The 16,432-nt window shown below is 35.5% G+C and overlaps 1 protein-coding gene across 1 annotated transcript in view; it reads right to left on the reverse strand.

Moving 5' to 3' along the window:
• Pez (protein tyrosine phosphatase non-receptor pez) overlaps positions 1–16,432 on the reverse strand; it is a 350,703-nt gene that overhangs the window by 89,965 nt on the left and 244,306 nt on the right. The window contains exon 16 of the mRNA XM_090400358.1: positions 9,567–10,262. Coding sequence (XP_090256484.1) covers positions 9,567–10,262 — 696 coding nt within the window. The remainder of the gene's footprint in view (positions 1–9,566; positions 10,263–16,432) is intronic.

Raw genomic sequence — 16,432 nt, forward strand, 5'->3', positions numbered from 1 at the left:
CATATTTAGTGTTGAATACTATGGCTACTCCTTCTTTTTCTTGATTGTCATTGCCTGAATATAACATTTTGTATTTATTGCTCAGAAAGATCTCACCAGTTTTTGTTTCAGTCACCCCTATTATGCTGATCTGGTAATTATCTAATTCCTCAGCTAGCTCCATTTCTTTGCGATTCAGGCTTCTTATGTTGATAGTACCAATCTTGATCTCTGGTAATGTTGAGTTGGGGTGTGTTTTAAGATTTGTTCCAGTAACTGACTTTTAGCTGTTCACTCTGATTCTCTGGCAAAAACAAATTGGGGGGTGTGGTCCTTGTTCAACTGGATGAGACCACAGCTGGCATGAAATTCTGTCATGTTGTACCATCATTTTATATTGTGGTTTAAGCCAATAAGAATACAATTTGGTTGGCTAAATCCAAAATTGCCAGCCAATCCTCATTCATTCAGTAACCAGGTAGATACCTAACAGGGTGCACCATGAGAAGGTGAGGATTGGACATTAGGTCAGAAGCCCTGGTCAGTTCTCTGCATTCCGTTAAAGGTTATGCGGAGGTCTCTTCTCAGTTATGCAGCTTTGACCCTTAAGCACCCCTGTATTTAAAAAAAACAGAACTAAATCTAAAATGAAAAAGAAAAAAAAGGAACTAAATCTAAAAGAATTGCAGATTGTCAAATGAAGACCTCAGGCTCAAAAAGGTTCATAGTACTTATGAACGGTTCATGATCTTCTTGTAGTACATAATACTACAAGAAGATCATGTTAATAAAGGGAAAGCAAGAGATACAATTAAAGAAAAAATAAAGTTTACTGATTCGAAGTTTTCTCAGTACGATTACCATCTATATGAAAAGAAAATAACTAGCTTCCAAATCAAGAATGACAGGCATGAAATTGAAATAATGGAAAGCAACTGTAAAACCTAGAAAACAGTTTACAAGTAGGCGATATAATTTCTCCTACTTCTCCATAGATTGAAGACCTCATCATTTTAATACAAAATGTAGAAGCTATGATTAGCAAAGTGACACTTCACTAATCATAGCATCTCCTTTCTGCACTGTGTCATTAAATGTATGAAAATTCCACAGGCAAGTTGAACAAGAAGCTATATGAAAACTTATGCTATGCCATAATATCAGCTTTTTGTTTCTCCAAGAAACATACTTCTTGCAGATATAAAAACTTGAACAGATAGCTATCCACTTCTTTCTTTTTGGAGCTTTGGAAGATTTAACAGGGCTGGAGTAGTTGTTCTTACCTTCGCTCTCACCTTTATTCACTTGCATCATATTTTCTTCAAGTAATATAAATTTTCTGCTTCAATAACCTATTGCTGAAGGCAAATATGGCATATACTTAAATTATATCAAATTTGTAAAATCATATATATTTAAAAGAGAATGGTGCATTGCTCTCTATCTCAGCAGTTATTAATCACGGGTCACGTTATTAAGTAGCATTAAGCCTGTTATGGAAACTAAAGATATTAACCTCAGCTTTATTCATACTGATGATGTTAGATTCTTAAATAAATCCATTATGAAACTGCTAAAATCAGCAATTAAAAAGGCAAAAATAGAAGGAACATAAAAACATGGACTACATTCTCAGTATAATAATAAAATTACATTAACAGATGATACTTATATTAAAAAAAAAATTAATATTTGCAGAATTTTCTATGCTATCAACTGCATGAGAATAACTCTGTCTACAACTATTAGAATTCAAAGAAATAAATTTAAGTAATTTACAGTTACCGTTACATTTTACAGTTTTATGAAACACATGAATGAAGAGGGGGGTGCTTAAGAGTCAAAGCTGTATAACTGAGAGGAGAGCTCCACATAGCCTTTAAAGGAATGCGGAGAACCGACCAGGGCTTCTAACCTAATGTCCAATCCTCACCCTCTCATAGCGCACCATGTTGGGTATCTACTTGGATACTGAACGAACAAGGATGGGGTGGCAATTTGGGATTTAGCCCACCAAATTGTATTCTTATTGGTTAAACCAAAATAAAAAATGATGGTACGACATGACAAAATTTCATGCTGGCTGGGTGGTCGCCTGGTTAAACAAGGCCCCCATTTTTCGTCAAGGAACAATGGCGAACAGCGAAAAATAAGCTACTGGAACAAATCTGAAAACAAACCCCAACTCAACATCACCAGAGTTAAAGATCGGTACTATCAACATAAGAGAGCCTGAATGGCAAAGAAATGGAGCTAGCTGAGGAATTAGATAAGTACCAGATCGACATAATAGGGGTGACTGAAGCAAAAAAGACAAAAACTGGTGAGATCTTTCTGAGCAATAAATACAAAATGTTATATTCAGGCAATGACAATCAAGGAAAAGAAGGAGTAGCCATAGCATTCAACACAAAATATGAGTGGTACAACACCAGGGCGACTCCTTGCAAGGGTGGAAAAAGCTACCAACACTCCTATCTCAGTATCTCCCATAATGCAAAACACATCTCCTTGCGGATATGTCTAATGTTATGCATTAAGGAAAGGACCACTACCCAGACTAGTTTTGATCTTTACTAAGGTCTCTTCAGTGGGAGCCAGGCCCAAGAGGAGATACCAGCCAGAAGCATTAGCAAGGTCATCTCTACCTATAGGAGTTGCTAAATTTTAATTTTTAATAAATTACTCTGGATTTAGAGAAAGATGTTGATAGTTTATTTTTCACTTGGTTAGAATATAATAAATTTAGTTTAATCCTTTATCCAAGTGTGAGCAAACAAAGTTTGCACATGAAAGTATCTTCAGGACTGGGGTAAGGTGGTACAACACCAGGGAGACTCCTTGCAAAGGTGGAGCAAGCTACCAACACTCCTGTCTCAGTATCTCCCATAATGCAAAACACATCTCCTTGCGGATATGTCTAATATTATGCATTAAGGGAATCTCTAAATCCAGAGTAATTTATTAAAAAGGTGGCACACCAATTGGCAACTCCTATAGGTAGAGATGACCTTGCTAATGCTTCTGGCTGGTATCTCCACTTGGGCCTGGCTCCCACTGAACAGACCTCAATAAAGGTCGAAACTAGTCTGGGTAGTGGCCCTTCCCTTAATGCATAAGATTATACATATCCGCAAGGAGATGTGTTTTGCATTATGAGAGATACTGAGATAGGAGTGTTGGTATCTTGCTCCACCTTTGCAAGGAGTTGCTCTGGTGTTGTACCACCTTACCCCAGTCCTGAAGAGACTTTCAGGCGCAAACTTTGTTTGCTCGCACTTGGATAAAGGATTAAACTAAATCTATTATATTCTAACCAAGTGAAAAATAAACTTTCAATAAGGTAGAAGTGGAGGAATTTTTTGAGGCTTTAGAAAAGGCAACTGACACAATGAAAAAGGAAAAGTTGGTCCTAGTTGGGGATTCAAATAACAGAGTAGGAAATGATTGTGAGACATAAAAAAATATTTTGGGAAAATTTGAAGAAAAGAGCAAAGCTAATAATAATGGCAAATATCTGTTGGATTTCTGCTCAGGACATGGACTGGTTATTACTAACACCATGTTCCAACATAAAAATGTGCACAAATTCACATGGAGAGAAGAGGCAATAACACAGTCAATGAGAAAAGTCTCATTGACCATGTTATTGTTGATAGTGATGTTTTCTCCCTGGTGGAAGACACCAGAGTGTACAGTGGATTTGAAATTGGGAGTGATCACTATTTAGTCTTGAGCAGGATAAAACTGAATTTCATATTGAAAAAAATAACATGTAAGAAAGTTTTAAAGCGAATAAAAGTTGAGCAGCTCTCAGATGTGAACTGTAGACTAAAATACACAAAGATTATTAAAGAAAAAATGAGTCTGAGAACAGGAATCAAACCGTGGAGATTCAGTGGCAAACTCTGAAGAAAACATTGATTCTGCCAGAGAGGCATGTGGTGAGGTTGTCTGTAAGGATAAAAAAATCAGAACTCCCTGGTGGACACAGGAAATTAAAGAGGCTGTGAAGGAAAAGAAGAAAGCATATATGAAAAGTTCCTGAAAAATAAGTCAGTTTGTACTCTTAGAGAATAAAGAGACAAATTCAAGAATGCTAAACACTGTGTAAAACTAGCTAAACAAAAGTCTTTGCTAAAACTAGCTAAAGAAAAGACTTTGGCAAGAATATAGAAAATAAATATCAAGAAGGTGGCAAAATTCTGGATGTTGTTGAAGAAGCTTAGGAATGGGGAAAAGAGTGCTGTAAAAGGAATTAGAGATGATAAAGGTGACAGGAAAATGGGTGAAAAAGATATCCTTGAAGTATGGAGTAATTACCTTGAAAAACTGCTAAATGAAACAAGCAGTGACCACAGCACAGTGGTAAAAAACACTGACCAGGCATGCAGTCAGGAATACATATCCATACTTGAAGTAGAAAAAGCCATCAAAGGCTTGACATGTGGAAAGGCAGCAGGAGTAGATGATATTCGACCAGAAATGCTGAAGTATGGTGGTATAAGAATCTTACAGTGGCTGCACTGCATAGTTCAGAAAGCCTGGACAGAGGGATGAATTCCCGATGATTGGAGTAGAGCTCTCATAGTACCCATATATAAAAAGGGAAATAAAACTGAATGTGAGAATTACAGAGGTATTTCCCTACTGAGTGTTCTTGACAAGATCTATGCAAGTATACTTGAGAAATGGTTGAGAAGAATTGTGGAAGAAAAGCTTGGTGAAGAACAAGCTGGATTCAGGCCAAATAGAGGCTGTAAGGATCAGATTTTCACTTTACGTCAAATAGTCGAGAAAGCATGGGAATATAACAAAGATCTGTATTTAAGTTTTGTCGATTTGGAAAAGGCATATGACAAGGTGCCAAGAGAGAAGCTATTCAATACGCTACAGTTATATGGTGTCAATGGGACCAAGCAATACTTAGTCTGTATTTGAGTTGTTGTAAGTCAGCAGTTAGAATTGATGGAAGTACAGGAAGATGGTTTAATGTTAAATCTGGTGTGAGACAAGGATGTAGATTATCCCCTCTGTTATTCATTATCTACATGGATCACATTATGAAGGAAAGTGGTATTAAACATGATATCAAAATTGTAGATGTTAATGTCAGCTCTTTTTTGCAGATGATGTTATACTTCTAAATAAATTAGCTACAAATCTGCAAGATTCTCTGACTAAATTGAATAACTGTTGTAATAGATATCATATGATGGTCAGCAATAAAAAGACAAAGACAATGAAAGTAGGCAGAATCATTGAAAATGTCAACTGTGTTGTGAATTCAGAACTTGTGGAACAAGTAAAACATTTCAGCTAATTAGGCACGATTTTTACTGAAGATGGTAAATTAAATATGAAATAGACAACAGAATCATCAAAGCTGGTATGGTGGGAAGTCAATTGAATAAATTCATATGGAATAAGAGAGAAATTAGTCGGAACACTAAATTAGCTGTATACAAAACAGTGTTCAAACCAGTTTTAACTTATGGATCTGAGAGCTGGGGCAGAAGTAAAACACTTGACCCGAAACTAGAGACCGCAGATATGAGAGTCCTGAGAAAGATTATAGGTATGAACAGATGGCATCAATGGCAATGTCATATTAAAAACGAGGATATTAGGAAAGAACTTGACATTGTCAGCATCCAGGAATGTGTTAGCAGAGCTAATCTCAGGTGGTATGGTCACTTAAATAGAATGCGCGAAGAAAGATTAGCAAAACAAGTGTTCTCTGCCAGGTTGGCAGCAAAACGACCCAGAGGAAGGCCAAGATATAGGTGGAATACGTTACAAAGTGCCTTAGACGATAGAAATATAAGATCTGATAATGTTGGAGTCTTGACAAGTAACAGACTGATTTGGAGGAAAATTGTAGACAGGAAGTTAGTAATGATGTAATTTTTTTTCATGTAGTACTATCATATCCTGTACACCCTTGAGGGTACATGGCAGGAATTTGATGATGAATGAAGAGTGTTATTTAGGATAACTTCACAAATTTGAGAGAGTTTAAGACAATAATTTTTGTTGAGGTTAGGATTGTGAATATGTGCTTCACAACTTTTTTTTTATATATATATTCTTTCCACAAGAAAATAATTTTTGTGTAGGACTTTGGCTTCATTCTAATGATTTCTATGTGTAGCTGACAATGCATGTCTAGCAAAATTAGACTTTTAAGAAAAATATATTCTTGATGTTTCTCCAGACAAATCTGAACAAAACAATCCTCCTTCCAATGTTTACAAACACTGCAAGAACAAGGACTGTGTGAACTCCAGGATAAGAGAGGAGGATATTTGTCTTTCAGAGAGGCGAGAAAGGAATTTAATTTATGCACTGGTTGGAAAGAAACTTGTAGGTCAATCAGGCGAAATAGTCTTGCAATTTTCTCTGATAGATTATAGCTTGTCTGTCAACCTCTTTCTGTATGCAAATTCTTACCTTATTCTCTAAATCTTTGCCACCACACTAGAGATATTGATAGGTCAGTAGTCAGACCCATCTGTTTTTTCACTACCATTATACAATGGAACTATCATACATTCCTTCCATTTCTGTGGTATCATTCTTGAGCTGAGAATCAAGTTATACAAATATGTTAAAGGCCTAATCAATTAAGCTGAACATACCTTTAACATATGTGCTGATATTTCATCTGTCCCTGTTACTGAATTCTTACCCAGGTTATGAAACAGCTTTTCAATTTCATTCTCATGCAGTTCTATCTCTTCATCCAATGTCGAAATAGCACTGCGCACCATGCTACATACACCTGGTTGATATATCTTGGCAAAGTGAGCACTCATTAACTGAACAATCTCATTAGCTTCTGCCTCAGGAGTACCATGTGAATTCAGTAATGTTATTCTTCCACATTCATTCTTTCTTTTACTCATGGCATAACGATAAAAACTTTTGGACTTCTTTAAGCCAATTTCTTTTCACACTCTGATTTAGCCTTCCTGCACAAAAAGTGAAAGAGCAGAATAGCTTATGAGCGTATAAGATTTAACTTCCTGCACAATACTCTTAACTTTTATGGCCTGCAGTTTATATATTTCATAACTAATCTTGTTCTTATTCTCATGATATTCCTTCCCCATTATCTTTTTCTTATGGATCTTTTGCTTAATAAGGTTGCACGTTCTTTGAACTCTAGGGATACATTAGATACTGTTTCATTTAAGCACACTTTTTTTTTCAAAGATTCCCGTGCACTGCTAATATCTTTTCCAATCAATAACTGATACCATGGAACCAAAGATAGTATTGTCACGAGTTGGTCATAATTTCCTTGTTGTAGTTCAGCATGTAATCTGTCCTAACTGGAACAGATATATAATTAGCTACTTCACAGACAAGTACAGCATGATTACTGTCACCAACTGGTGGGAAAACAATAAATTCTTAACTGAGACTCCTTCTGTTGCTATGATCAGACCTAGCACTACTATATAGTTGTTCTTTCTTTCACATGCTGCCTGAGAAAGTTGTCTTGCAACAACTAAATAAATGCTGCTCAATTCTTATCATGAGATTTCTCTTCTACCCAATTAATGTTTAGATAATTTAAGTCACTGATAATGATCACTTGTTTAGCACCCATCAGATTAATTCAGTAATCATTTCATGTTCACCAAATTATCAGGTTTGTAGTATCATCCCATCATATATTTCATCCTACTGGTCTGCACTTCACATCAGATAACCTCAAACTTACGGCTAGATGGGGCATTATTACCATTATTGCCTTCATGTGTTTTCATCCTAACTAGGCTCAAGTGATCTGATATCATTAGTAGCACTCTCCCTCCCCAGAATCTCTTTTCCCTCATCACTCAAAAGGTTGAACCCAAAATGTATATTTCTGCCCCTTCGCCAGATGCATACCTATGCTCAATGTCATTTCATATCATTATCATGTTTACATACCATAGATGAACTTATATCATTTATAGTTCTGCTACTAAGGTATTCCACCTCCTCCTCCTCCTTTCTTACTTCTCTTTTTGCAGTAACATCATTTCTTTTGGAATTTATTTCTGTTTATATCGTTCAAGAATTTAGTCTTTCCTGGTGCATATCTTATTTGGGTTTTATTATATTTTCTATTTCTCTGGTCTAGGTATGAAAATTTTTTCTATTCCACTTACCCTTTATTTCTAAACTTTCTGTTACTGCTAAATGAGGATTTGTTTCAGATTTTCCTATTCTTCCATGTCATGATTCTTGCGTGGTTTTTGCTTTACCTTGTAAGAGAATCTTGTGTTGAAGAAATTTTGTAATTCTCTTTTTGGTATTTTCCTTGTTACATTTTAGCCATCTTGGTTTAAATTTGATTTTTGTCACTACCATTTCAGATTTTCATGATCAAAATTTAATTCAAACCTCAATCTAGTATTAACTTGGATAGATTAAAATTTACAATTACATAATTGATAACTCATTTTTTTTAATCAATCCAATCCATTGACACACGAGGCCTCAAGACCAATTACATAATGGTGTCGTGTGGACGAGTATTCAGAGGGAAGAAAGGAATCTAACGTGTTTCTTAAAGAGGCAGAGGTTATACATGTTGGAGAAAATGGAATGGGAAAGACCATTCAAAAGAGAGGTTTATGGAATGAAAGAAGAGAAGTTGGTTTGGTGAGTTTAATTATTATTATCCTACAGGTATCTCCATGGAGTTCAAAAACTCATTGCAGGAGACCCAAACTATCCAAACAGTATATATTATACTTCTCCTTGAAATCATTTCGAGGACAGTCTTAATGAACTGATACAAGCTCTACACCCTACAATGAAATGTACTGAGTACTGATACTTACTGTAAACACAGTCAATTCTGAATACTTTAAAGCATGAATCTACTTATCATTAAGTAAATATTAAAACATGTTGACACAAGAAGTTAACAAAAATTCATGTGACCGTGTATGATAATTTTCCCATGGTAAAAGATAACCAAGGTTAGAGTTTGCTGACAAAAAACAACATGGGGCCCTACATTATATTTCTTAAGGATATTAGAAATTGGTTTGGAGATTCCAGCAACACAAGCAACTGGAACGCTATAACTTATACTTCTCGTTTACTTTCACAATAGAATGTTCAGTTGTTAAAAAACTGATAGGAATATCAATCGTATATCATTTATAATAAGTCTGAGAAGTCTGGTTTAGCACAGTATGGAAATGACATTGACCACGATACTGCAAATATGAGCATTTGTTTAAGGAGAGCACTAAAGTACTTATACACCACTCAAATCTGAGCTGTAATGACTGGACTGACTTTCTTTATCCAAAATTTGGGATTTTTATTTTAATTAGTCATAAGCATATCTATTTTATTTTTATTTTTCTGAATCACATCTCGCTATTTACTGTACTGTATTACAACAGTTCACCACTTACATAATTTAAAAATCCATTGTCTTTACTTTTTGAAATATCATTTCACTAAAGATCTGTTAGATTCTGATCCAAATATCTGATATATATATATATATATATATATATCTATAATACACTAGAGACAAAATGAATGATAATTTTTATAATAAATGTTACCCTTGTATCTTTTGGCGTTCTTCTTTCTTCCTGATTAACTATTACATCAGGCCTTGAAAGAGTAAGACCATTCATGGCTGCAATCATCATTGGTCCCATTGAAGGTAAGTTTTGTTGAGATGAAGCTTCAGAGGTATTGGGATGATCCCCTATTTGCTGGTGAGCACTGCTGTAATTTGATAGTATCTGACTGTCTGTTGCAGCTCTGGGCCTCCACATGGGAGGATGTGTTACTGTAACTACAGATGCACTTATTGGCTGTATATTTGCTGTAGACATAATTTCATAGTTAGTATTATATGATTCTGTTCTCTGGGGTGGAACTGGAGGTTCATTGCAATGATGCATAGTACTCTCAACTACTGATACTTGAAGAGGAACATCAGCATTACAATAAATATGTACACTTGGTTCACTGTGTGCAGATAAAACATGTTGCGAACTTATCACATTGTGATTAGCTAAATTATTTCCTTGGCCTCTGATGGAATTATCTGCTAGACTAGGATTATGAACACTCGTATTTTCTGAATTCTCCACTACACGAGGTGATGTACAATTTGATAAAGGCTGATGTGCTACTGAATGAGTACCAACATTTTCTTGCAGATATCTGTTCTCTAAAAGCTGAGATTGTGGGATTCCTACAGTATTTCTTCGAGAAATAAGATCAGGACTACTAGTAGAAACTTTTGGCTATAAATAAAATAAGCATTCAATATTATCAAAACAAGATCTTTGAAATTTATAATTTATATTTTTTAAAAAAAAACTTCATAGGAAACAAATTCTGGGATGTAACTTCTATTAAACTTTCCATATTCCAAACATATATTTTGCTAGATGTATAAAAGCTGTCATATTGTTTGAACTTGATAAATTTTACATATCTTTTAAACAGGCATTCCACATCTTTCTTTTCTAATAATGTTTTCCCCATTTTTGTACCTCAGTCTAACCTAAAACTATTTACATTATGTTTACAGCTTTAGGAAACATTTACACTAAAATGTAAGTAATTACTACCACTTCATTTTAATCATAAGTGATAACAGGGATAATGTGTATATCTAGATTTTTCTTTTTCTTTTGAAAGGCAAAAAAGTCTTGCAAATTCCATTGTCTTCATTTAATTTATCCTCCTCTAATTTCATTCCATCTACCACCATTTTCTGGAACAGCCTTCTACATATGGTATTTCTCAAGGTCAGCAATGCCATATGACCTGAATTATCAAGCCATATCACATTTCTCCACTGCATAGCAGCTCACAGCAATTCGTCACCAAATGTCTATAAACTAACCTGTCTCTAAATATTGACAACTTATAGTCCATCATGCAGTCATGTTATAATCATATTATCATGCAGTCTTGACCTAGGAGGTGGCAATGCATGGGAAAGCATTGCTACATCTATGCATTCATGATGAGTATGTTTGTGTGGAATGGGCTACTGTTAGATGTTCTTCACTGAATACATTCAAAGAGAGGTATAACAGATATTTAAGTGACTAAAACAGCCCTCTCTTGAGTCCTTGGATTCTAAAAAATCTGATCCCCCCCCTCTCTCTCAAATACTTTTCAGCTGCGATCTCATAGATGATCAATTTCCACATTCTCTCTCTTCTACATATCTTTCCATGAGCACTAATTAACAGAAATAATATTCACTGTGTCCCTCATTCCTGCTAAATCCATAATAACACAAGTAAGAGCTGCCAACATCCTTTTACAGCTGAAATGCTGACTGAATTTGCTACTCCCATTCATCTTTCATCTATCTTGGTTCTGTAGAACAGCCTTTCCCATGTAGTATTCTATGAAGACTACAACCTCCATCTCTTCAAAAACAATAACAGATTACTCTTCTCTTGATTTCTGTTGCACAAACATTTGCTACACACTTTGAAGCCTCTTGTGTGGAGGTGATGTATGTATGTATGTATGTATATATATTATATATAGAGGGAGTCCCATAATTCTTAGTGCAGTTTTAAACTTTAATAGGGCCAACATTATAAAGTTACAGATTTATAGTATATAACATCTTAAAGACTATGTAATTAAGTTGTAGCTAGAATGATTTGTTTCTTATTGATTGCCATCTTGTGCAATACATGTAACTAGGCGATTTTTGAAGTTGTGGAAAACATTTAGTAGTTGCTGAGCAGCAACTGTATTGATTGCGTTTGTAATTTTACTCTTAAGGTCATCGAGAAAAGCGGGTTTTGAGGCATACACGACTGTTTTGATGTGACTCCCATAAGAAAAAGACTAATGGAGTCAGGTCAGGTAAATGAAGTGGCCATGCAAGAGCACCTCCTCTACTGATCCACCTGTCTGCAAAAGTGTCATCCAGAAACTTTCATACCTGTGCCGTATAGTGACAGGGTGCCCCCATCCTGTTGGAAAATGGTTTTATTCATAAGATTTAATCTCTTTAATTCAGGACTAAAAAAATTCTGAAGCACTGCCAAATAAGATTCACCCTTGATGGTGGACTCATTGAAAAAAAATGGCATGATAATGCAACACCTAACCACACAAGACACGTTAACTTTTGGTGAGTCTCTTCTCTTTCTTCTTGCCCACATTTCCTGATGCTTGTCTGTACTCCAAATGTGGCAATTGTGACGGTTAACTTTCCCACTTCTGTGGAATGTTGCTTCATCTTAAAAAGTCAACATGTCAATAACATCCGTGTCATTTTCCATTTGTGTCTTTATCAGTTGACAGAAATCCAACCTGGCATGATACTCCTCTTCTTGTAGCATTTGAACATTTGTAATTTTGTAAGCATGTTTATGGAGTTGTTTTGTTAGAATTCTGTGTACTGTGGTTTTGGGTACATTTAACTCAGCAGCAGCATGTTGCACTGATTTTTGGGACTCTTATCAAATACCCTTTTGATTTCGACCACATTCGCTTCTCTTGATGAACACCTCCCTGATCTGGGTTTGTCATGAACTGATCCAGTTTCTTGAATTTTTTCATCCAGTTATTAATTAAATTTCTGTGGGGTGCCTCCTTGTTATAATGAGCAGAGAATTTTCTTCTTATTGCTGTTATGGACTTGAGTTCAGCAAGCCACAGGATGCAATTGACTTTTTCTTCAACATCTGCCATCTTCAATCACATTAGTCTAAAAAAAATAACAAAAATGTAATGAAATAATAATATTCACACATCAAAAATTCTAATAGTTACACTTTTGAAGCAGTTAAAGATCAAAACTGCACTAAGAATTATGGGACACCTGTATATAAAGACATGCTTCCCCCCCCCACCCTTTGTGGCCTGTAGCATTACAGATGCAGGTCAGAAAGGGTGGGGAAAAACTGGAAGTAGACAGTATATTCTGTATACTTCCAATTTTTTGAAGAATAGATGCATGGCTTTTGTGATATGAGTATGGATGCAAATCTTGTGTAAAAGAGAGAGCAACTTTAGACATTCAAGATATGTTGACTTTCAAGATATGTCCATGCTCTTGCTAACAGGCATACTTATGCTGCCTATCATTAAACTGTAGTGCAGCTATCATGAAGCTTGAACAGGGCATATTTATGATATGTTACTCCCTTTTTGAGGATAATTAAGGAACTGCATGCCAAATTCTAACATCATAACAATCTCGATGATGTATGGATATATGAATTAGAATTTGACTTGCATCAGCAATGCTAGAATTGGAAGAATTTGAAGGCTTTTATCCAACTTAACATCAAGTGAAAACAGCATAATGACATTGCTTATTCTTCAAATAAGTGATGATAGGAAGTTAGTAAGTTAGTAATAGGGAAAAAAAAAGGAGGAAGAAAAGAATGAAGAAACTGAAGACAAAACTATGGGAAAAGACATAAAATAATGGAAATATTTAATGAGCTGAAACAAAATGTCTTTAGTCCTGAATTTATGAACTCTGTAAAATTTATATTCCCATTTCATGAATGTAAAAAGATGTCATAAGAAGTAATTAACCTTTCTGAAACAGATATCTTTAACAGATTCAGAGTAATCTATAACTCTGAATTCATTCACTCAATTCTAGGTCTATATTACTCCTATCATCCTTCTTGTCACATTGTAAGACAGAAGCATCACTATACAGTGATGTCTTTCTGAATGGTCATCTTTTTATATTAAAAATGAAACATTTAATCTGTTATAACTTAAACACATTGTGTTACACACACACACACACATATATAGCATCTGAATTTAACTCTACTGTTCCTTTCTGATAATGTTAAAACAATTGGCATGTTTAAATTTTTATAATGAAACATGCATTTGCAACTCCAGCAGCATAGGGAATTTCACAATATGCAATACTTTTCTTCAGTTACACGGTGACATTTGAATATACAGATAGCCCTAATTATCCCTAGTTAAGAAACTAGTGTCAACACTCAAGGAGTTGATAAGTCATTTCTCCTCCTATGTAAACAACATCATCATAAACAAAACGAAAAGCATAAATGCTTGGCAAAGATGATTTAGTCAGTTTTGACATTGTGACATTTTCACAAACATCCCAATCAATGACAGGATTCTTCTCTTGCAGTACAAATTTCTGCCTGATATTATGGCTCTCTTGGTCCACATACCACATTCTGTTACTTTGTATGGCAATAATAATTTTTATCAAGAAAAGAGGGTGTAGCCATGGGCTATCCCCTTGTACTGCTAAATTTTAAATTGAAGCTTCTGAGCAACATGCTTTAGATTCTTCTACTTTGAAACCTACAGTTTGGCTAAGATACATTGATGATGGTTTCATTATCTGTCCATGTGGCTGCTAAACTTTAAACACCTTCCTCAGCCACTTGAACAAACAACACAAATGCATACGATTCACCAATAAAACTGAAAACCAAAACTCGCATCCATTCCTGGATACACTTGTCTCGCATATCTTTCTTTAGGCAGTCTATTTAACTGAATGCTCACACATACTAGTCATTATATACATGTTAACTCTTACCGCCACCATCTGTCACAAAAACGTGGTGTCATTAACACCCTCAAATAAATACTTTCAAATCTCCTACAAGACTGAAAAGCATATTTAACACCTCCCCCCACCCTAGGCCACTGAATTTGGCAGGACATGTGATTCCAATCCAGAAAAAAAGAACACAAATAACATATCAAAATTAACAATTTTTGATAAACTGAATCTGATCACACTCTTAACACCCTAAAAAAATTGATTCGAATGGAACTTGGTATAAATGAAAATTTAAGAAAGCTTGTAAAATTCAAATCTAAACAATAATGGTGGGTAAAAAATCGCAAGAATATGAATGGCATATATTCAGCCCACAACTCTGTTTCAAATTCTCTTATAAATCCTCACTTCAGGCCTCTTAAGCAATAATTTTAGCTCTTATTTCATATATTGGCCACCACCAATACTGTTTTGATTTACCTGTTAGTAATCTCTAGCAAAACATAATGGGACTAGCTTTAATGTAGTAGAGATTTTTGCTTCCCCCAGAAATGAGGCCAGTAGTGTTAATGGGTTGACCAAATTAGTGTTACTTCATCCTACTATGTGTATTGTAATGCACGTTGCTCTTCATACACACATGATCCTGATGATGACCTTGATATTAATGCTGAAATGTCAGGTAATTATATTTGTTTATATTAAATTGAAGTTATTGAGTTAACATAGTCCGCGCGGTTAGCCTAGTGGCTATGCGCTTCGCAACCATATGCCTGGGGAAGGAGTGTCCTGGTTTGATTCCCGTTGGTGACGTGAGGAGCTGAAGGATCTTCCTCAGCCATAGCCAAGTTAGCCAGTCTTGGGCATGGACAGCAGGGATTTTTCCCCAGTTTATTCTGGGGTTTTTCATCCCGCAAAGTAGGCAAACTGGCCTTGAGAACCCAACACTACAGGCCATAGGATACACCGGGGCATAAGGCTGACCACCTTATCCTGTAAACGGAGTGAGGTCCGATGATCAATGGACCCTCGACACCGCAAGGTAAAAGAGGGTATAAGGAAGATGATGATGATGATGATGAGTTAACATGGCAGTTGGTTCCATAATTTTATTATAATGAACAATATGCAATAATTTATATAATTTATATTTAGTTAAAAGCAAGTGTATTCATGTTGAAAGATGTGTCAATTTTCAAATTGAAAACTTTCATCCCTCACTGCAATGCTTTTTTATTCTCCAGAAGAGATTAAGCAACATTCTTTTAGCTCTAACTTTTGGAAATTGGTAAGCAGTTTCTGCCCTCACTTCCAATGGCTGATCTCAAGGCTAATGATGATTTTCAAAGCTTCGAAGCAAGAGTAACAGTGCAAAACCCCAACACAAGGGAGTGAAAGAATGGAAGGAGGGCAAAATAGTTTCATTGCATAAAAGTGACTCAAAGACTGCAGAAGTGAATACAGACAAGTTAGGAATTCTCAGGAGTGGGGATAAAAGGATTAGAAAAGTTGGTCAAAGACAGAATTCAGCAATGGGTGCATAAGAATATGATATTCTATGGTGTGTGTGTGTAGGTTGGGGGGGGGAGCACAACTTTGTGAAGAGCAATTTATTACCTTTTATAATAGTGACAACTGAGAACAGAATGGCTGTATGAGATACTGCTAGATTTTGCAAAGGCCTTTGACAGAATATCAGATCTCTGTTACACACACTGGAACAAATGGGGATGGATATGGAACTGGTGATGCAGATGAGCAGAATCCAGTAGAAAGCAGGCGATTATCAGTGTGCTGAAACTTTGTGCTTGGACTACTACCATTTATTTTGTATATAAACAATATAGGAAATGATTTGAAGGAAAATATTCACTGCTTAAGAGATACCTGTGAACACAACTGTAAGACTAG

Source organism: Typopeltis vanoorti, chromosome 11 (genome assembly GCF_054136105.1).
Source record: "Typopeltis vanoorti isolate ZY-2024b chromosome 11, IOZ_Tvanoo_1.0, whole genome shotgun sequence".
Lineage (NCBI taxonomy): Eukaryota > Metazoa > Arthropoda > Arachnida > Uropygi > Thelyphonidae > Typopeltis > Typopeltis vanoorti.